Here is a 23,981-nt window from a genome sequence, read left to right as displayed (position 1 = left end):
ACCTTGGATGAGTTACTTAAACTTGCTCAATCTTAGCTTCTTCATTTATAAAAATAAGGATATTCTCTATCCCAACAAAAACAAGATTGTGAGAATAAAATGATATACACTGGCATTTATTAAATGTTACTTTCCTTTTCTACTCTTAAGAAATGATTCTTTAGGTCTATAAAGGTTGAACTCTTTCTCTGGAAGAAAAAAAGGGAAGATCCCTTGATTAAAATATAGGTAAATACGACACTGCCATTATGAATTAAGCAATTCTCAGACTTTTCAGAATTTTATTATATCACACCAAATTTATTAATACTAAATGTTATTTAGAAATTATATCATTCAGTTCTACCATTTCATTTTATGTTGCAAAACAAATTAATAATCACTCAGACTGATTCTTCTCTTTGATCTCTTACTAGGCAAAACCATGAAAAGAACCTCTAACATTCTGGCTATAGAATGGAACTATTTTAAAAGTTTTTCCTAAACTGTAAAAACATGCTACATGTAGTACTTTTTCATATATGGCCAATTAATATTAATGATAACAGTGAAACTGTAACTAAAGTCTCAATGTTTGGGTTAGAGTATAGGGAATCCTCTCCAGCTAATCATCAAAAACTGAAACTTCTGCCAAACCTGACCAGCAACCTGTTCACAACTGAACTATATGGAAGGCAGACATGGTAGTGCAACGTAATTTACTCTTCAGTCATTACTATGAACTCTAATCATGTAGGTAACAAGTTATTTGATTCATTAAAATATCTGTAAGTAGTATCTTTGCATTTGGGAGAAAGTTACTGACACTACAGCAAAAACAGGACTGTTGATTTCTTCCTTCTCCTTGTGTCTGAATCATTAACAATTATCAGACACTTAGAATTGAGGGCTTAGCTCCTCTGGTAAGTACTCAGAGAGGGAAAATACCTTAATATTTGAATGACTGACCTCTCCAGCTATATGAGATGCTTAAAAGGTATTCGAAGAATGGAGTAATAAATACAGAATAAATAAGCCTTGGTTCTCCTACAGCTTAATGGTCACATCCACAAAGACTCACAAAATCCAAATCTGAAATAAACACACATAAGCAAAATAAAAAAGTAAACAGTTTTCTTAAATTATCTCTTATACCACAGTGAAAAGTACTAATAGTCCTGGGGATTTTTAGTTTCCGGTGAACATAAGAGAGAATTATGTAAGTTCAGGAAAAAAATAACTGGTTTATATATTTCTATGCAGTTAACAATTTATAGAAAAGGTACAGAAAAAGAACAATAGAAGAAGTAATACTTACACACAAAGGTCTCTACATGTGTGCACAAGTCGCCACATTTCGGACAGCGCAGCTGGTTTCCACCTTTTCCAGAATTCCCAGAGCCTGACTTCTTACTGCTTCCCTCACTCGCTGATTTCTAATGTTTGTGGAGGTAAAAAAAAAAAAAGAGAGTGCCAATTACTACTTTCAGGCAATCATTTTATTTGTAACTTCAATATTAACAATATAGTTTGTAATTAATCTTACAATTTTTTACAATTTCTAGAATGGAATTATTTAGTATAATTTATATCTCTACTATTACTGGTGTCAAAAAATATATTTACCAAAAAAATACTATCAGTTCTAGTAAACATAGACATTTATCTGTATTCTTTTTTTACATGCTATGAGCCAGCATGTATAATAAATAGCTTTCTTCTAATGATTCAATAAGCACTAGGAAAAAAAGTTACTATAGATGAAAAAACTACATTTCAATGAAAGTGAATCAAGAGTTATTATCATGGCAAATAGTGACTCTTAACTTTCTAGAATCCAACTTTGCTCATCTCTAAAATGGGGATAATTCCACCTACTTCAGAGTTCTCCTTAGGATTAAGTGTGGCTATGGAAAGCACCCGGCATTTTGTCTCACACATGATACTAACTCAAGTGTTAGTCAAATCCACATGATAAAAAAAACTGATAATAATTCACTGACCCAATACAATCACCAATCATCTACTTTCTAGCTACAGAGGAGCCCAACATTAAGTCATACAGATATCCAGGATTTTTAGGTGGAGGATTAAGTGGGGTTTATACTATTATGAGTTGTAAGAGTTGTGTGAAAGCAGGAAATGATGGCTATTCCGAATTCAATCTTATAGATCGACTACATAAACACTATTTAATGAAGTTTCTTTACTACTTTGTGGTGGTAGAAATTTTAATTACTGCTTACTAAGTGCAATGCTTGTAAAACTATTTTATGGTTCAGACTGAAACACAATATAAAATTACATAAAATTCTTCAGGCCATTTTATGTATTTCTCATTTCCTACAGAAAACATATAAACCAACAGAATACAGAGTACTATTATTATATTTAATTGTTTAAAGAAGGGAACTCAAATATGTGTATAGATGCCAAGAAAAATAAAATACCTTATTTCCATCTCCAGAGCCATCTTTACTTATCCCATCTTTTGAGGCAAAGTATGCTGGTGTTTCTGTAAAGGTTCTAAAAGGAACTCTTCGTAGAATCTGAGTTTCAAATGTCCCAAGCCTTCCTAAAACCAGTATGTGAATGCGACCACAAGAAATACCTGAAAATATAACGAAATTTATTAGTCTACACATCAAATATTAACATGCCTTCAATAAATCACCTGAAAATAAAAATTCCTTAAGCATAAAGGAGGTTGAAAAGTTACAGTTCCCAAAGCAGTAGTACAAACTGGTAGAGAAACTAGTGACACCATCAGAGGCAAAGCCCTCTCACAAACAGGCCAGACACGGGCCTCTGACAGATTCCAAGTGAATGAAGACGTTTCTTTCCCAGGGTGTCCTCAGGAAGTGAGGGAAGACCACCCAGGTCATAACAGTGAGTGGCTCTTTCAAAGTCTGAGAGATAAGTAGTTCAATACCCTCTTCATGTGTAGGGGGGACAAGGCCATTTACATCTTATATTCTTATTCTTCTGATATTATTTCTACCAATGAGAATGGGAATTGACATGAACTCTCGTCTGTCTCTTGGGTTATATGGGGGAAATATCTGCAACAATGGAAACAAACTTCAAATGTTCTTTATAAAGTTATATGCTGTTCACTAAACACACATTTTAATGAAATATTCCAATCCTATAGAAAAAAGAAATATAATTCAGTAAATACGTGTAACTACCATCCTGCTTTCAAACATTTTAACTTTTTGCCACATGTGAAGTTAAAAGTCTTAAAAAGAATATAGGTCAATCACTGATTTATTTGGCAAACTTTTTCTATTAGAGGACCAGGATAGTAAATATCTTCAGCTTTGTGGGCCTTGTAGTCTCAGTCCCAACTACTCTGACCGTAACATAAAAGCAAGCATAAACAATATATAAACAAACAGGTGTGGTCGGACTTGGTCCACGGGGGTCACTGTTTGCGGCCCCCTGGTTTTTCTCATATAAATACAATATAAACCCCAAAATAAATTACAGTCAATGGCAAAAGAGCCTTACTGCACACTGTGAGGCAACATTTCCCAAGCTGGTCTTTAAAAGAGTATTCCCTACACAAGAACATAGAACGGTCCTAGGCTAAACAAGATCCCACAGATTTCAGTACTGTAGCGCTACTCAGAACCCTTCATAAGCTAAGGTTCATTAACGAATCACCAAGAAGGAAGTTTCCCAGCAGTTTACCAGAGTGATATTAGGAGGTAATAACGTAAACAATAAAAAGGGAGGGTCAGTAAAGTTAAGACAAATAAATTTAAGAAATTGATTCTGCCTCCCTCATTTTATATTCCCTGCAAAATTCTCAACTCAGCCTTTAAATTTTTATTTCTATACCCATTAGGGATTTTAAGAGATCATGCACATATGTAAATATTATATCCAAATGCACAAACTGGTTTAAAATTATGTCCTTCAAACAATTCAACAACAATTGCTTAGTTATATTACTGATTGGTTTTATTAACTCCAATTTTCTAACACATTTGCGTACACTGTTAGAACAATTAGTTTCTTCAGTTATTTATCACCTAGGCCATCTCCATTTCCACAAAGTACAAAAATAAACTCACCAAATTTCTCAAGAAAGATACTAATAAGAGGAACCAAATTTCCTCATCTCTATATAAATTCACAAAGAATACCTGTAAGTAATGTTTTCAAAAGACATTTCAAATTTTCTCAAGTGTAACATCTCAATTTTTTGGAGTAAATGACAATAGCCATTACTCTCTTATTAGAATGAGATATAAAGGGCGGGCCCAAGGCCATGGCTGAGTGGTTAAGTTCGCAAGCTCCGTCTGCTTCGATGGCCCAGGGTTTCACCGGTTTGGATCCTGGGCACAGACATGGTGCCACTCATTGGGCCATGCTGAGGTGGCATCCCACATAGCACAACTAGAAAGACCTACAACTAGAATATACAACTATGTACTGGGGGGCTTTGGGGAGAAGAAGAAGAAGAAAAAAAAGAAGACTGGCAACAGACGTTAGCTCAGGGCTAATCTTAAAAAAAAAAAGAGAAAGAATGAAATATAAAGTAGTTCATGAATTTAAAGCAAAATAATGTTTTCCCAAGGACATAATATGATTTAAACACTGTATCAATCTAAAAAGCAAGTCTAGAAAAAGTAATGAGGGAGAGGGTAGATGAAATCAAGAATGCAGACAGTTAATGGAGTCTGAGGTGGGTGATGGGTATTTGAGGGCTCACTGTTCTATTTCACGTGTGTTTGAAAATGTCCATAATAAGTTAATAGGACAAGCAGAATAAAATAATGTAATATAACTATGTAACAAATACAACTTTTAATTGAACCATTACGATATATTCACAAAGAAAACTACAATAACAAGCTTCATGTGAGGCTACTTGTACTTGGATATTTAGAACAAAACCTAACCCTGAAATATCACATACACTGTATGCTCATTTACAATAAAATATACCTTTTAAAAGTGTTCAACAATTTACAATATTTAATATTATTAGAAAATAAGCTGAAAGAAAATTATCTTTGGGAATTTAAAGGAAATAAAAATTACGAACATGATCCCTTCAAAGTCTACTTGAATAGAAAGAAAAATGTCTTTCACTTTAAATAACTTATCAAGTAACATATGAAACCAATGCAACCATACAGCCACCACAGAAAATACTATCTGAAAAACATATTCATGTCATTTAAACTCCTAAATTTAAGGATTTCTTTGCTGGTCCTAATAGTATGATACTGTAGTGCTATTTTAACATTCTATAATCTACGGGCTGTACCAACAAGATGCCATAAATACTGAATCAGTGGTTCTCAAACTTGACCGCACATCAAAATCACCTGGAGAGCTTCTTAAAACACAGATTGCAGGGGATCTTCCCTGGTTCTGATTTAGAAGGTCGGAGGTGGGACCCAAGAATGTCATTTCTAACAAGTTCCCAGGTAATGCTGATGCTGCTGGTCTGGGGACCACACTTTTTAATCCACTGGACTACACAGTTTAAATGACCACTCACCAAACCTATGAAATCTCCACAGAAATCACTGCAGCAAACAAATCAGGAGTTTTTAACCCTTTTTGTGCCATAAACCCTTGTGGCAGTCTGGTGAAGCCTAGGGACAGGCCCCTTCTCAGAATAATGTTTTTAAATGTATAGAATAAAATACATAACAAAGGAAACCAATTCTACTGAAGTAGTTATCAAAATATTTCAAAAATATGCTTCTTTGCAAACAAAATTAAGTAAGATCATGGGGCCGGCCCAGTGGTGTCACGGGTAAGTCCGCACGCTCTGCTTCTGCAGCCCAGGTTTGCCAGTTCAGATCCTAGGCGTGGACCTACACACTGCTCATCAAGCCATGCTTCAGTGGCATCCCACACACAAGAACCAGAAGGACTTACAACTAGGATATACAACTATGTATTGGGGCTTTGGGGAGAAAAAAAAAAAGAGGAAGATTGGCAACAGATGTTAACTCGGAGCCAATCTTCCTCAAATAAATAAGACCTAACAGTTCTTTTAATAACTACCATGATTTCAAAGCAGTGAAAAGTATAAAGAGTATTTTGAGATATAAGCAACTGTAATGCGATATGAAAATACTTGTGATTTTGCTTGATGACAAATTCAGATACTGCAAACACTATTGTGGTTTGTTGCCAACATTCATAGTTGAAGGAAATACTATATTTCAGTTAAAGATTAATAAAAACAAAGTTCACAGAACCTCTGAATTCTATCCCTGGACCCTCTGGATGCCAGTGAACCCCAGGTGAAGAACCCCTAAAAGCTAAAAAACAAAGTATTTCCGTAAAGTATATTTCAAAAGACTACTTGGCAGTAACAACAGAAAAGTTAAAAAGTTAAACCCTTTACAAAACTTTTGTCATACAGATATAAAGTTTTCTGAGTTTCACAGGAGATGTTTTTAAAAAGAAATATTAAGATAAGGCACACAGATTTTAAGGCTATTAAGAACTAGGAGAGGCGCCAGCCTGGTGGCAGAGTGGTTCAAGTTCAACTGCTCCCCTTCGGCGGCCCAGGGTCTACAGGTTCGGATCCCAGGTACAGACCTACACCCCGCTCATCAAGCCACGCTGTGGTGGCATTCCACACACAAAGTAGAGGAAGACTGGCACAGATGTTAGCTCACGGTGAATCTTTCTCACACAAAAAGAGGAAGATCAGCAACAGATATTAGCTTAGGGCCAATCTTCCTCACCAAAAAAGAAAAGATAAATTGATCTTTAACTTATACTTTAGAAACAGAACTAGTGAAAAATTAAAAATTATCTATTTATAATGACAATATTTAAGTGTATAACAATTGATGAAATGGCAAATCAAGTTAAAAAAATGCTCCCTTAAACACTTAGCCTCTAACCTCTAACACAAATGGAAAAAAAATTCAACAAAAAACTCAAACAATGCTGGCAACTTAGTAGATGCTTATTGCTTTTATTAGTCTCAAAATTTCATTTTATGCCCAGGTTCTTATTTCATGAGTTCTGAATACTTCTTAATAAAGAAAAATAACATCACTCCTATGATACTTTCCTCAAGTTTAAAAATGTTTGATAGGGGCCGGCCCAGTGGTGCAGTGGTTAAGTGTGCACATTCCACTTCGGCGGCCCAGGGTTCGCTGGTTCAGATCCCGGATGCAGACATGGCACCACTTGGCACGCTATGCTGTGGTAGGCATCTCACATATAAAGTAGAGGAAGACGGGCGCGGATGTTTAGCTCAGGGCCAGCCTTCCTCAGCAAAAAGAGGAGGATTGGCAGCAGTTAGCTCAGGGCCAGTCTTCCTCAAAAAAAAAAAAAATGTTTGATGGGTTTGCACTAGGCTAGTCTGCTGGTGTGAAGATGAACGTGTCAAGAAAGAAGAAATATTAAGAAATAGTTTGCAATTCCAGAAATAAAGATGTTCTATCACTGATTCACTTTCCCTTATTTAATTTGTATTGTATCTAACTACCAAAAAAGAGAAAGAATTAAAATCTAGCTAAAAACTGTTAAGGTAGGCACTTTAAGTAACTATGATGAAAATTATGGACGCCAACATGTTGGAGCATCTTCATATCTTCATTCACACCCTCATAAAGTGACACTCTTTTGATGGACAAGGACAAAAAGCAGCCAGAAATCAAGGGAGTTACAGATGATCCCACAATTCTCACAGCCAAATTCAGACCAAGCATTGTAATTTGGAATTTTTTTTAATGGAATCAAGCATTTCTGAATGCACATATTTAGAATGCAAGGTGACTTTTATCTATGCAAAGCACACATTTAAAAATATACATTAAAATTGAAAGATACCAGCAATTTGGGTAAAAAAACATTTAAAATTTCTACTTTATTATAGGCTTCATATTCAAAGAGAATAGTGAGGAAAAACACATTAAATTGGATACATACTGCCCATCAGGAAAAGAAAATAGATCCAGCATCTAGTATGACAATTTACCAAATAGTTTTTCAAACTATCTAAAACTTTTAGTCTAACACGACAGACCAATGAAAATGGAGAACAGCACTGTACTTCAGAGTTCTGAAATTTCCCCTTTTATTCTTAATTCATTGTACAATCTCTTCTTAGAAGATTATTTTGATGAAATTCTCCCGTTTATATTATGTTGCTGAAAGTTTTTACTGTTTATAAGAAAAACAAACTAGCTACACTTCAATTCTGATTTTTCTTTCCCTTCTGCCTCTCTTCCTCTTTCCAGGAATCCTACATAAAAATAACCCTCCTGGAGTTTTTTAAGTCCTTAAAGGAAATATCTCTATATTCTTGTAGACTTACGTGTACTTTTAAAGTTTCTACTACGGAAAATAAATATTTTATGTAATTAAGCCTTAGGAAAGTCTTAAATCAATGTGAAAACTATTTGCTGCCTCACTGTCATGTACAAATATTACATTCATTAATGATATTGGGTAGCGTATTATACTTTAAGCTTTATTTACTCCTTTACAGTGAAAATAATGGTTCGGTATTTCTGAAAACCTCTGGCAAACTTGTATTAACCGATAAACAAACAGATAACCATTCCTAAATAAGCCACTAATTTGTGCTGATTTACCTAATAGTATGTTTAATTTTTAAAGCAGTGGTTGTTTTAAAAATAAATAAATAAATAACTGCACACCTCCTGTGATTCAGTTTTCAGGGACAAGTGATGGGAACAGATGAAGAGCTTTGTCAAAGGAGCCTTCCCCGCCCCCAGAGCGCACACTCGCCGACTCCCAGAAACGGCATTAGTCTTTGCCCACTCCACTAGATTTTACCTTGAAGGCGAGGACTGTTCACCACCTCCTCCAGCACCCAAACAGCACATACTAGGTCCTCAACTAATATACGTCAAATACACGAATTTAAATAGCTGTCACTTTCAAGTGTGTGCAACTCCAATTCCTGGAAGAGGGACATCTACTTGTTCAGGTTTAACGATGTCTTGGGACTAAATCCACTCCTTCACATTTTACATATCATTTTACAAAATGCTTCCGCTCACATTACTTCATTTAATCCCTCTTTGTGAAAGAAACCGTCGGAAAACAGACGTTAAGTAAACAGTAAGGATTTTATAATTAACCCAAGTTAGGAAAGGGGGGCTTTTTTTATTTATCCAAAGGTCATAAGCTGACAAACCAAAATAAAGCAGATTTGTCGAGAAGTTAATAACTGTAACAGGACGTAGCCTCGCAGTCTGATATTCATAGATTTGGGGAGGAGAAAAATGGTTTCTGTTCCGGAATCTCTTGGCCGGGGCTGCCACTCTTTCACGGCTCCTTTCCGATAAACAGAAAGGAAGGTAAACAAGCGCCACCCTGAAGAAACTATCTGGACTGTCAAGTCAGGAGAACCGGCACACGACCGCAGGGCACTCGAATCCCCCAGCCTGCCGGCCGCCCTCCCGCGGGCCCGAGGCTCCCCGGCGGCGGGCGGCACCGCGAGCCCTGTTTACGTCCCGCGGGAGGCGGCCGCACAGTGACAGTGACGCCGCGGGCCTCGCGCGGCCTGCGTCCGGGACGGCCGGCTCGGCGCCCCGCGGCCCCAACACGAGAGCCCCTCACCCGAGCCCTTCCCGGAGACCCCGACAGGCCCGAAGGACAAGGAGCCGCAGACGGGGCGCGCGGCAGCCCCCGGCGCAGCCCTGAGTGGGGCCGGGGACGCCTTTCAACGAAAGGAGCATTTTGTGCCTCTTTCAGGGTTTCCGCGAAGTGGCCACCTTCCGGCCCCAAAGTCAGGAGGCCCGAGGGCGCGCGGGAGGGGGAGCAGAGCACAAGAGGTCTACTCCAAATCCGGGAGAGCCGCTCCAGAGGGTGGCAGGGCCCCATCCCACGGGGAAAGCGGCGGGTGCCCGGGGAGGCGCCGCGCATCCCCTCACACTCGGGATGGGGTAGGCCTCCTGCCCTCTCCGGGTCCCCACCGTCGGCGGGGACACTCCGGGCCCAACGCTCCGATGAGGGACTACTTCGTTACCTCTCTGTGCGGAGGCGAGCGAGGAGGTGAGGAGCCGCGCGGCGGCCGCGCCGCAAGTACAAGCGCCGCAGCCGGACATCTCGGCGGGGCCTAGGCCGGGGCTTCGCCCCCACTGCCCTGCGGGTCTCAGCGGCCCGACTCCTCCTCGCAGGGCGCGCTGACTTGGCTCCGGATCTTCCCCCCGGCCCTAGACCCAGTGCAGAGTTCACACGCCAGACAGTCAGGCCCTCGCGCTCTTCGGGCCCTACTGCCGTCTACTCGATAAAGTAGATACCTAACCCCGCCTCCCTCCCTCTCCTTCCTCCGCCTCCCCCCACTCCCACCCCCGCATACCCGGCCCGGGGAGCGTGCGCGCGCCTGCGTCCTGGGCGGGGGCGGGGGCGCTCGCCGCGTGTGCGTGCGTGAGACACGGTCGTGCGACGAGGGGAAGGGGGCGGTGATCTGGGGGCCAATGAGCAAGCTACGGCAGGCTGCCGGCTTCAAGTGGGACAACTACAAATCCCGAAATGCGATTCTTCCGGCACCACTTTTACCCTAGCGTTGAAAAGTTTGAGCTATACGTAGAGAGATACATGTCGGGAGTTGTGGTCGCGACTCGTCGCTTTAAGCTTCTGGTGTTTTTTGGTTGATGGCTGGGAGGATCAAAGTGAAACCGGTGGCTTTGCCGGCCCCAGGAGGAGTCTTTTAAAGTCCTTCGGCTGCCGCTAGACGCTTCAGATTCAATAAGTTTCTTCCCTGCGGATTCCATGTCCCGCGTTCCTTATTTTCTCCTATTCTGTTTCCTCACTGGTAACACGAAAGTGGTATTTTTACCTAGTTTTACGAACAACTGTTGGATGACAGCTCTCTTTTCTTGTTCTTTCAAGCCTCGTGGTGCTAATTCCTCCAGCTGTTGCTAGTCCCTGAATGCTTTACAATCCTCTGTCGGTTCCCCTAAACCTGACCACACCGTGGTATTAAACTCTCTTCTGTTACCTTGAGCCTCTGCCTGCATGGCTGGTTCCTCTCTGGACAGCTAAAACAGATCGACCAGCTGTACAAGGTGGAGGATGCTGACAAATGAATCAGACTCTTTTCCCACCTCGGTTGGCGCTAGACTATTTACTTTGTGTATAAGATTCTGATCAACTCCAAAGCCCAGAGAAATTGCCAGGTGAGCTTGGATGCCTTTAGTTCTGAGCTTGGATGGGGGTTTGAAGGGGAGAGGGAGGAGGGGGTCAAGCCACAGTCAAGACCGAGTCACCCAAGTTATTTAGCCCTCATCAATATTGGCTCAGAGAAATGTGTCTTCTGGCTCCCTGGATTTGGCCATGAGAAGAGTCACTGGCCTTGGCCCAGGCCACAGGTGTTTGTTTTTTTTCCCCTCACTCTCTGGACTCCTGGTACTCCCTCAGCTTGAAGTGGCAGAGACCAGAAGGGAGCCCAGGTCTTCCTCAGCTACCTCCATTAATAGAACTTTGAGATTGGAGAGACTCTAAAGTTCCCTCAATCGAGTGTTTTCAAACTGTTCTTAGAATCCCTCAGAAGCCATAGCTCTGTAGAGGGAGTAAGGGCACTGAGAGGTTGGCCCCCTGCATCTCCTCCTCCGGGCCACCCCAAAGTCAATCAGAGCAGCTCTGCTTTTATTTGTTTTACTTATTAGGGTTTTGTGTGAAAATAAAGTTCTGGGCTGGCCCGGTGGCATAGCGGTTAAGTGCGCACGTTCCACTTCGGCAGCCCGGGGTTTGCGGGTTCGATCCCGGGTGCGGACATGGCACCACTTGGCAAAAGCTGTGCGGTGGTAGGCGTTCCACATATAAAGTAGAGGAAGATGGGCACAGATGTTAGCTCAGGGCCAGTCTTCCTCGGCAAAAAGAGGAGGATTGGCAGCAGTTAGCTCAGGGCTAATCTTCCTCAAAAAAGAAAAAAAAGAAAAGAAAGTTCTGCTTTGAAACAATGTTTGAAAACCACTAATTCTAGAACAAACCTCTCGTTTTAACAATGAGCTAAGTGGGTCATATGGACCCTAACAACCAATTTAAATTCCTTTCATCCCACCCTACCTTCTATTTCAATTATATGCACATTTCCTTCTTATTATAGAAATAAAGAAGTTGTTTGCTAAAATCTACAGATTGCTATAAAGCAAGCTGAATAAAGCCGTAGTTAAGTCAAGGTTTATGTGGCGGCACTCCATGAAGCCTTCCTTTTCTCTGTCTATTCTAAGAACTTCTCATTCATTCAGTCAACAAATATTTATTGCGTCTATTACATGCCAGGCGCTGACGAAATAGTATTGAACCAAAAAAATGTTTCTTTCATGGAGCTTCTGTTTTAGTGGGGAAAGATAAGACTGTAAGTAAGTAAAACAAAAATATATGCTACTGGTATGATGACATAGAAATATCCTTATAATGTTGTGTAGTATATCCTTCTTCCCAGGATGATTGAGCATTTAATTTTATTTATGGGCTGATAATTTGTGTGTTTAGCCTGTATTCCCAACTGGATTATGAGCTCTTTGAAGGCAGCTATTTCATTATATACTTGGGCTGAATACACAGTAGAAATTCAGTAAATACTTGAGTAAGTACTTATCTTCCAACAATACTTTTGCTTAGCAGAAACCTGGGATGGTGTCTTCAGAAAATTTGACGTATAATCAGAACAAATTATAATTGACAAAGAGTTGAGTGTTAATAGACAGAAATTCTACAAATTTATACAATGGTTAATCCAACTGACTGAGTGTCCCAGAGGGAACTCTCAGGAGATGCCTGCTTAGTAGAGTGTAGACTTTGCCCTAGAAAGTACAAAACAAAGGGAGCTGTACACAACTCAGTTTAACTTTTGCTCAGCAATGTGAACAAGGGTCATGTGGCTTTGGCCTCAGACTGGTGACAGTTTCATCACAGGCAACGTGACTTTGGTAATTTCAATGCATCACCCCAAAATGAAGCTCTATGGGTCAGGATATACCTGGATTATTAGGATGATCACCCAGCAAGCGTGGATTGGGACACTAACTTTGTGCTAGGCTCTTTGATGGTATAAGTCTTATAGTGGTGTTCAAATTGAGGAACTTGTACCTTGGGGATATACCAAGACTTCCCATTTCATATTTGAGCACAAAGAGGTGTCAAGTTTAAATAAAATAACATCTGTGTTGGAAAAGGTTCAAACGTAAAGGATCATTCTTTAGGAACCACTTGGCTGTTTGACAAAAGAAACATGTTCCGTTTTACAGTGAGGTGTACATTCCCTGACCTGAAATTCACAGCTTGGAATAGCGTCCTTGCTCCAGGGTGTGGCCAGATAGCTGTGAGATAGAGCAGAGCTTGGTGTCTTGGCAAAGAAGGATGGAGTTCCAGAGGGACACTAGGACCCTTCTCTTCCCCTTGGCACTACATGGATAGCCTCTGGTCAGGTTCCTATCAGGCCATCCCCTTAAATTCTGGATTTGGAAGCGCAGAGCCATTTGAGATTATCCCTGTGATAAAATGGATCCTCTGGATCATCTATCAGGAGAGTGATAGCAAATACCTGTGGTCACATCTTATCAGCTCTTTGGAACAAAATACTTCCAGATCACTCCTAGTTTCAGCTCTTTTATGACTAGTTATTGATGCTTAAAAAAGGAAGTCAAGTGCAATTTTCCAGCTCAAATAGTTTCATTTGAGGAGCTGACTTCTTATTTACCTTTCGTGAACTACGTAGCTGAAGGCACATAACTTTTTATGTCTCCATTTTACATAAAACTCTTTTTTTTTCCTTTTATACTTGATTCTGCCTCCCAGGATTTTGAACATTGTGAGTTGATAAGTGAAAAATATTTTTATAGGTTAGAGTCAGTGAGTCATCCAATTTAGCACTGGATTTTTCAGATGAGGAAACAGACCAATAAAGAGGCAGGGACTTGACCAAGGTCACATAATGAGGCAAAAACAGAGAGAGAAATAGAGCCCAAGTTTCCTCATTTTAAAACTGTGGTTCTCAATCTTTTCTTTTTTAACCCAAGCCTCTTTTTGATAAACATAAAAATCTCACCTTCTCCTCCACTAGAGATTCTGGTGCAGCCTCCCAGAGAACCATCATTCTGTTGGGAATCACTGTCTCTTCTGAATAAAGACATTTCTTTTACGTGGCTGAACACTGACCCTTCAGCAGACATTGATCCTGCCAGGCACGTAACAGGAACTCAACATTTATATTTTAAAAGATAAGGACTAAAAAATAAAAAGTAAAAAAATAAGAGCCTGTGTCTGTAGGTGGTATGAGATTCAAAATAATTCTAACAATAGCTAATAGAACTTTACGAAGTACTTTCGCATCCACCTTCCCATCTGATTCTCACAGCAACCCAGTGGAGTATTGTTATCATCTGCATTCCAGTTTTGCAGCTGAGAAAATCAAGACACAGAGGGTTTAAGTGACTTGCCTAAGGTCACAGCAGAGCCAAGACTCACACCCTAATCTCCCCTACTGTTTCCATTACTTCCCTATATACTCCTCCAAAAGCTGGTAAGATTTTAGTAGTCTGCGGAATCTCTACTCCCTACTTAGAAGTCTCACATCAGGGACTAAAAAGCTGCCATTCCAGTAAGGCGCTGACCACCCCTCATCCTTCCTTCTCTTAAGAATGACCTGGGGTGTTTGTTAAAATACACCTAGGACCCTCCCCTAAAGGTTTTCATAAAATAGTAAAGAGTAGGGCTCAGGAATCTGTTTTTACTGCTAGAATACTAGAATCAAGAGATGCTAAGGTTTATTTGCAGAAATGAATAAGGCAAGTTTCCACTGTGGTAGTAAAAGTCTGTGCCTTTATTTCTCAGGCCTCTTCTTTAGGCTCCCTCCCATTGCCACCACTGTCTTCCTCATAACCTTGGTGTTGTAGGGAGACCAAGGGGTCTGTAGGAGGGTGCTCACCATCCTCCTGGGCCTGTCCTTGGGGGTTGGTGATGACTTCAGATAGCCTCTATTGTCCTCAATTAGAGGACAGTCCTTGCCCTTGAGGTTCAGGGAGATGGTCAGCAGATGGCACTAATTCATCACAGCTTTCCTCTTTGAATCTGTCGGGTAGAGAGGGGTGGGAGGGAAGTGTTCTCAAGGCTAACCCACCGGAACTTTTGGTGTACGGAATCTTGAAGACACTGCTAGGAAATGCTTGTTTAGTATTTTCTAAAGGGGACAGATGTCAGGGGTAGAAGGACTGGTGTGTGGATCCCAGCTGAGTCACCTACCAGCTGTGTGACTTCTGGCAAATTACTTCATAAGCCTCATTTTTCATCTGTAAAGTAGGGTGCTCTTGACCTCCTGGGGTTAATGTGAGGAATAAATGGGTTCTTTGACCCATAGCTTAATAAATAATAGGGATTTTTTTTTTACTGTACAATACTGTAATTTATGTCTTTTATGCCTGTAAAAACTTCCTTTTCAGTTCTACTTCCTAGCCAGCTTGTTGATGACCTCACCCTACTCCATTATTCTTTAGCATTGTAAGGAGTTCACTTGATTTCAAATGAAAAACTGAAAAAGAGAGACGAAAGAGAGAGAGTGTAGACCCTTGGTTTATAAGTCCTTTTCAATTTGCAATTAACTTGCATTAACCATAACATTAGATAATAAAAGTGATATTTACTTCAGTAACAATTGTAATAATTTATTACTTGCAAGTAATATTTATTTATTCACAAGCACCCACTGGGCTGTGTGTGTAAAGTAGTGCCCATTGGTAAAGTAGTCAATAACGAGGAAACGAGGAGAAAAGGCTTCTGAGTCACCAAAATAGATGTTGCAAAGTTGGCTCGTCAAAGTTCATGTCGTTTGCTCATACCTAGGCATTCTGAATCTCCGAGTCTATTTATTCATCTTAAGTATTGATTTGATCATATGGATCCCCATCCCACAAGGGAGTAAATTAGAAAGGAAAGAGGTGCTAGAAGCAGGCATATTAACCACAGCCAAAGGATTCTCTAAGAGCCTGACAAAAAGGGAGGAAATAGGAAAATGGATGCAAGAACTCAACAAGAAGTGTATATAGTCTGAAGTTATTTGGAATTGGTCAAATTTTTTTCTTACAGGGATTTTTTTCTGATTTTTGGTTTTTGTGGGGTTTTTTTGCTGAGAAAGATTCACCCTGAGCTAACATCTGTTGCTAATCTTCCTCTTTTTCTTTTTTCCCTCCCCAAAGTACCAGTACATAGTTGTATATCCTAGTTGTAAGTCATTCTAGTTCTTCTATGTGAGCCACCGCCACAGCATGGCAACTGACAGAGAGGGCTGGTGTGGTTCTGTGACCTGGAAGCAAACCTGGGCCACCAAAGCAGTGAGCACCAAACTTTAACCACTAGGCCATCAGGGCTGGCCCTCAAATTTCTTCTATCCTATCAGCCCTGGTTGCCATTTATTATACCACCATGATAATTGGTGTTCATAATTGTGTTCCTAATACATCAAGAAAAGATCTAATTATGTTATTTCTGGTTTTGTTTGTTTGTTTTGAGGAAGATTGGCCTTGAGCTAACATCTGTGCCAATCTTCCTCTATTTTATGTAGGATGCTGCCACAGCATGGCTTGACAAGCAGTGCTTGGTCTGCACCCAGGATCCGAAACTGTGCGCCCCTGGCCACTGAAGCAGAGCACACAAACTTAACCACTGTGCCACCAGTCCGTCCCCATGTTATTTCTGTTTTTAAAAAGATAGAATATATACTTTATTATAAAGATTTCTACCCAAAACAGATCAAAATAAAAGTTTAAAGGTTTTAGAGCTTAGATAAAGAGAATAAAATTGAATTTTCTGGAGAGCTACCTCTGTAGAACAACTCAGTTTTGTATGATACCACAAAAATGAAGCATCACCTTGTTAAATCTACACAAATTACTTTTCTATTTCCAGCAGTGTGGCACAGAATAATAAGAGCAAACACATATAGTAGTTACTATATGCCACTAAGTAATACATATTGTGTTCCTATGTGTGTTTGACTAATCCTTGTAACAGTCCCATGAGGTACATATTGTTTTCTCAAGTTTATAGTTGAGGAAACTGAAGCACACAGAGGTTGAATAACTTCTCCAAGACTGCACTGCCAATAAGTAAAAGGACCAATATTTGAACCTAGATAGTCTGGTTCTAGAATCACACGTTTAACCACTGTGCTATACCCTGAAGGACTCACTATTAGATCCTCTTGGATGAAACACACTTTTTATTGCATTGTTAGGCTCACAAAAAGTAAGAAAATTCTCCAAGAACATGCATGCAAACTCTTATGTTACTGCATAGAGTAAAAATTTATCATATAAATGTTTTAAAGAATCAAAAATAAACTCAGGAATTGTTTTTAAAATGAGCAAGCAATTGGAGGTTATCAAAAGTGACTAGATACTTTTGAAAAAGAATAACAACAAAAACCTTTTGAAAATGAAAAATATAATTGTTAAGGGGTTGGCCTTGTGGCATAGTGGTTAGGTTCCTGCACTCTGCTTTGGCAGCCTGGCGTTTGCAGGTTCGGATCCTGGGCGTGGACCTAGCACCGCTTGTCAAGCCATGCTGTGGCGGCATCCCACATAAAATAGAGGAAGACTGGCACAGATGTTAGCTCGGGGAAACCTTCCTCACCAAAAAAAAAAAATATATATATATATATATATATAATTATTAAAATTATATAAATAAGTTGATTTAGTATTTGTGTAGTGGCAAAGCTATCTTCAAGTGTTAGGAAAAAATAAAGACATTTTCAGATAATAAAAACTGACAGAACAAAGTTAGAAGACTCATGCTACCTGATTTCAAAACTTACTACAAAGCTACAGTGAACAAGACAGAGCGCTAGTCATAAGAATAGACATAAAGAGCAATAGAACAGAATTGAGAGTCCAGAAATAAACTCTCACTTTTACAGTCAATTGATTTTCAACAAGTGTGCCAAGCCCATTCAATGGGAAAGAAGAATCTTTTCACCAGATGGTGCTGGGTCAACTGGCTATCGGCATACAAATGAAGTTGGATCCCTATTTATATATATATACATAAATTAACTCAAGATGAATCAAAAACCTAAATGTAAATGCTAAACTATAAAACCCTCAGAAGAAAATATGGGTGTAAGTTCATGACCTAGGCAACAGTTTCTTAGATATAACACCAGAAGCATAAGCAACCAAAAATAAATTAGACTTCATCAAAATTGAAAACTTTTGTGCTTCAAAGGACACTATCAAGAAAGTGAAAGACAACCCATAGATGGAAAAAAGAATGTTTACAAATCAAGTATTGATAAAGGTCTAGAATTCAGAATATACAAAGAACTCTTACAACTCAACAGTAAAAAGACAAATAACGCAGGTTTTTAAGTGGGCACTACAGACTGAATGTGTCCCCCCAAATTCATATGTTGAAACCTAATCCCCAGTGTGATAGTATTAGGAGGTGGGGCCTTTGGGAGGTTATTAGATCATGAGGGTGGAGCCCTCATGAGTGGGAGTAGTGCCCTTATAAAAGAGGCCTCATAGAGCTCCCTTGCCCTTTCCACCATGTATCTGTGAACCAGGAAGCAGACTTTCACCAGACACCAAATCTCTCCACACCTATCTTGGACTTCCCAGCCTCCAGAACTGCAAGAAATACATTTATGTTGTTTATAAGCCACCCAGTCTTTGGTAATTTTGTTATAGCAGCTGGAATAGACTAAGACAATGGGCAAAGGATCTGCATAGACATTTCTCCAAAGCAGATATACAGATGACCAGTAAGTATATGAAAAGATGTTCAACATTACTAGCCATTAGGGAAATGCAAATCAAAACCACAATAAAATACCACTTCACACTGGCTAGATAGCTATAACTTAAAAAAGTAGAAAACATCAAATGTTGGCAAGGAGAAATTAGAACCCTCATACAGTGCTGGTGGCAATGTAAAACGGGGCAGCTGCTGTGGAAAACTATTTGACAATTCCTTAAAAGTTAAACATAGAGTTACTACATGACCTAGCAATTCTACTCCTGGGTACATACCTAAGAGAACTGAAAAGATATGTGCATACAAAAACTTGCACATGAATGTTCATACCAGGATTTTCAAAATAGGCTAAAAGTGGACACAACTCAAATGTTCATCAACTGATTATTGGACAACATGTGGTATGTCCATACAATGGACTACTATTCAGCCATAAGTAATGGAATATCAATACATGTTACAATATAGATGAACCTTGAAAACATTATGCTAAGTGGAAAAAGTCAGACAAAAAAGACCACACACTGTATGACTGCATTTCTATAAAATGTCCAGAATAAGCTAATCCATAAAGACAAAGTACTTGCCAGGGGCTTGGGGGAGAAGGGCTAGGCAGGGACTGCTAATGGGTATAGGGTTTCTGCCTGGGATGGCAATGTTCTGGAATTACAAAGAGATAGTAGTTTTTACAACTTCGTGAATATACTAAAAGCCATTAAATTGTACACTTTTTTTTTTTTTTTTAAGGAAGATTAGCCCTGAGCTAACATCTGCCACCAATCCTCCTCTTTTTGCTTAGGAAGACTGGCCCTGAGCTAACATCCATGCCTATCTTCCTCTACTTTGTACGTGGGATGCCTACCACAGCATGGCTTGCAAAGTGTGCCATGTCCGCACCCAGGATCTAAACTGGCAAACCCCAGGCCGCTGAAGCAGAACGTAGGAATTTAAGCACTGCACCACCAGGCTGGCCCCAAAATGCATTCATACAGCTTTTTTTTTTTTTTTTTTGAGGAAGGTTAGCCCTGAGCTAACATCTGCCACCAATCCTCCTCTTTTTTGCTGAGGAAGACTGGCCCTGAGCTAACATCCATGCCCATCTTCCTCTACTTTATATCTTTATATGTGGGACACCTACCACAGCGTGGCTTGACAAGTGGTACATAAGTCCGAACTTGGCATCCGAACTGGTGCAGCTGGGGCCGCCAAAGCAGAACATGAAAACTTAACCGCTGCGCCACTGGGCTGGCCCCAAATTGTACACTTTAAAATGGTGAATTTTATGGAAGGTGAATTATATTTCAATTTTAAAAACCTGATAGTTCTACCAAAAACAGACCTTCACTAAAATAATTTCTAAAAGGTATTCTTCAGGAAGAAGAAAAATGACCTTAAAAGCAAGGTCTGAGGTGATAAACATGTAAATAAATCTAAACAAACATTGTATAAAATAATAATAAAATGTTTATTTTGAGGGGCAAAAAAAGAATTAAAATATTATTTGAGGGCTGAAGTTACCATTTAACTTTGATTTTGTTAAAATCAGTATGTGTAATAAAAATTCAAGAGAAAGCACTAAAAGAATAGAAAAAATATAAAGCTTCCAAATCACTATAAGAAAAACTAGAATAAGAAAAATATTACTCAACTGAAAGCTGACAATAAAAGAGAAAAAGAGATTTTTCTTACCCCACCAGGTAAGATGGTAAAAATAAGTCTAAATACAACTGTAATCTCCATATGTATTTCCTGGACTTGGTAGTTAAAAGACAGATTGTTACACTGGATAAAATAAACTAAAGTCCAGCTATAATGCTGTTTACAAGAAGCATCTTTAAAAAGACACATAAGGTTAAAAGTAAAAAGATATACTGAGTAAATACTAACCAAAAGAAAGTTGAGAGCTCTATTATTAGACAAAATGGGCTTTAAGATAAAAAACATTATAGGAAAAAAGAACATAACTACATAATGATAAAAGATTCAATGCACAAGAAGGCATGAAAATTTGTAATAGGCATCCATTAAAATAGCTTCAAAATACATAAAGCCAAAATTTAGGACTCACAGGGAGAAATTGACAAGCACATCAGCTCGTGGACGATTTTAACACATTCCCTATTAACTGAACTGAACAATTAACAAGTTTGAGTTAATGGTCCTATATAGAGCCCTGCACCCAATGATTAGAGAATACACTTTTTTTTTTTCAATGGCACATGGAAACTACAAAAACTAGGTACTAGGACATGAAGTAAGACAACAGATTTCAAAGAACAGGTACCACACATCTCATTGGATGTATTTATAATCCTCTGAGGTTTGGAAATGAAAAACTCTAAACTCCCAGTAAACCCGCAATGATCTGCTCACTGTCCTTTTGAAGTATTCACCTTTTGGGATGTCTCTCCAACTCTCCAGGGTTCCCTTTCTCTGAGAATTGCCTCCACCTCCTCAGCAAGCATGACTGTGTAATAGGGCTGCCCTTTATGCCCCATCCCCCACTGCGGCCACTGTTGGTTGGACTAGAGGTAGAGCCCCGATTCAAACTGAGCCAATCGGATTCTCTCTCCAAGGGATCTGGGTTCAGGAGAGGGCCCTTTGACTTGAGATGGCCACCTCTTCTGTGAACCCAGGGGAGCAGAAAAAGCTGATCTGCAAAGAAGAACTAAGGGTTCCTGCAGAGAGAGGAGACCACACAGTAAGAGGGAGAGACTGAGAAATAGACTGATCAGAAAGGACGACCTAGAAGGAGGAGAGAGAAACAGAGTCAGAGAGACAGTTTGAGAAAGAGCATGTAGAGCAAGACGGAGTCAGAGACTGAGAGAGACTAAAAACCACTGAGCATGAGAGAGAATCAAGAGCACAGAGAGTGATGGCCTGGACTCTGATGGCCTTGCCGTTCCCATTTCCAGTCCTTCCTGATGTCTGCTGGCACGCCTCTTACTTGTAACCAAAAGCCTTCCATTGTGCAGTCCTACCTCTACTCCTTGGCTCCAGCCAATCCCTTTGCCTGAAACTCCACCCGTCCCTGCACTGCCTCCAATTTGCCTCGCCTAAGTCCTCTCAATCTTTCAAGACTCTGCTCTTGTCCTGACATCTTGGTGACATTTTTTTTCTATGAACCCAGCTGCTAGAGCTCTCCAAACCATAGAGAGCGTTCTACCTGTAAAACTTCCTTGGTTGCAAGTAGAAGCAACCTGATTGGCCCCTCTACCTTCCTGCCTGTGCCCTTCCTCCCTGCCATCTGGTATCCATCCTCATGTAGTTACTCTCAGTAACCGGGTGATCAGCCCGCGTACAGCAGGCTGAGACTGAAACCCCAGGGCTTTTCTGAAACGAACGTTTTGTCCATCCACTGTGCAGAGGTGCAGAGTCTCCAAAAGGGAAGGGAACACCTGGTGAATTATCAGAGGTTTGGTGAAGCAAAGGCACCCTGGGAACTGTGCTCTTAGCCTCACTGAAAATCATGGAAAGGACTTGAGAGATGGTTTAGATTCTAATCTAGACCAACTTCTTCATTTAAAAAAAACCCCCAAACTTCTATTTATTTATTTCTGAGATATAATTAACATAACACTGTATGCATTTTAGAGTACAATCAACTCCATCATTTATAGATGAGGAAAATGAGGTCCAGGGGTAACCAACTTGACCAAAGTCGCACAGTTAGCAGGGAGCACATCTGTCTCTGGAAGCAAGGTGCTTGAAAATTAGGTGTCATGAGCTCAACGTGTTTCTTTGTCTGAAAGAGAGGTATCTGCCATCCCCTTCCAGCCTCCACCCCTGGTTTTGCACAAGTTCTTTCTACTTGTACTCCTTGAAGCCACACCTTCAGCAAGCCAGCAACTAGCTATCATTCAGATCTCAAATTAGATGTCACCTCCTCCCAGAAGCCTCCTCTGACTACCACCCCCTCCAAGTCTGGTGCCACTACGTGTAGTATATTTTATATACTAATAAAGGCCTATCTACTTGCACACATGGCTTGGCATAGAGTAGGCACTCAATAAATGTTTGGTGAATGAAGAAAAGTCAGGTACCAGCTGCTGCCTGCTGCAGTCCATTTATTCGGGTCCCCAGTGGAGAACAGAAAGGGAAGGGCATGGGATTAGCCCAGTCACCTCACGTTTCCCAGCATCACTTCTCTGTACATTTGAAGGGACCCGGGTGATCAGGTTAAACCAGCATGCACTTGCTCCTGAAGCAGCGAGGCATGTGTGCTGCAGAAAGCTGAACGTTGATTCCTTGGCAGAGGCAGTCAAATACCCCCAAGCAGTCAGTGCAAGCCGCTTCCTGGGAAGCATAGTCTGGAAGCGGGTCAAGGAGGAATCTCAAGGCGACTCAGCCCCAGCCCTGCATATGCTCACTTTCTCAGAGGTCATGGGGATGGGGTGCTCAGCCGGAGAAATTTCTAATTGATTATGAACCAAACCCCTGGGAGCTGGAGAGATGCTGGTCTGAGAGTACTAATCCAGTTCAGGCCAGAGGTGGCCAAAACAAGATGCACTGGGCCAGCCAGGGGATCAAGGAAAGCTTTTTGTCCTGACTGTAAATGATGCCCTCTCCTCCCCAATCCCTTTGGCCATTTTCCTGACAGATTCTGGAGGGGTTGGGAATGGGGCAGTCAGTGCATCTTACTCAACCCTGCACCCCACCACCCTGACTATTGATGCCTCCAAGATCACTCTGGCACCATCCACTGACCTCTGATTTACTATTTTAAACCAAACACCTTTTCCCCAAAACAAAACTCTGTCCATTTGGACCAATTGTTTCACTTAGGGGACAGGGACTGTTACACACAACAGAGCTCTGGTGTCTGGAAAAGCCGGGCGTCTTTAGAAGAGCTTGGAATAAGAAAGAAAAAGCCCATCATTTCTGAGTGAGGTCAGCCAGCCCAGCTGGAGAAGGCGGCAGGCTGTGGGGGGTTGCTGAAGGACCATTTGGCCAGCTCGCCGGACCCTGGGCCAAGCCATTGTATAAGCTCCCAGTATTGGAAAGAAAGAAAGAAAAAATCGAGACATGTTTTTAGCTTTGCTCAGGAGCCCAGAACATGCTCACAACTTCAAGAATCTCTGCTGTTCTCTGCAAATGGAAAATATGATCCCTGAGAACAAACTTGACCACTAGAGTGTGTGCCTGGTTACCCAGCCCTGAAACTTAATCGAGGGCTGTGCCTCACACCACCTTGTGACCATTTTCCAGAGTACTCTCTGTTCCTCTGAGCAGCTGGCTCACGTTAATGGTTAAAAGATAGGACAGCGGACTCAAAA

General features: G+C 40.6%; 1 protein-coding gene across 2 annotated transcripts in view; it reads right to left on the bottom strand.

Moving 5' to 3' along the window:
* The window catches only part of CLPX (caseinolytic mitochondrial matrix peptidase chaperone subunit X), a 36,584-nt gene extending 26,222 nt beyond the window's left edge, over positions 1-10,362 (bottom strand). Inside the window, exons 1-3 of one of the 2 annotated variants that reach the window (XM_008531698.2) lie at positions 9,977-10,362; positions 2,430-2,590; positions 1,298-1,415 (exon numbers count right to left, since the gene is read on the bottom strand). In XM_008531698.2, the coding sequence (XP_008529920.1) occupies positions 1,298-1,415; positions 2,430-2,590; positions 9,977-10,055 (358 nt within the window). In that variant the 5' untranslated portion in view covers positions 10,056-10,362. The remainder of the gene's footprint in view (positions 1-1,297; positions 1,416-2,429; positions 2,591-9,976) is intronic. The other variant, XM_008531699.2, reaches the window with a different exon arrangement.
* Positions 10,363-23,981: the final 13,619 nt, after the last annotated feature.

The sequence above is a fragment of the Equus przewalskii genome, chromosome 1 (assembly GCF_037783145.1).
Source record: "Equus przewalskii isolate Varuska chromosome 1, EquPr2, whole genome shotgun sequence".
Classification (NCBI taxonomy): domain Eukaryota; kingdom Metazoa; phylum Chordata; class Mammalia; order Perissodactyla; family Equidae; genus Equus; species Equus przewalskii.
Note: the sequence above shows the minus strand (reverse complement) of the source record. Positions and strands in the feature narration are given on the sequence as shown.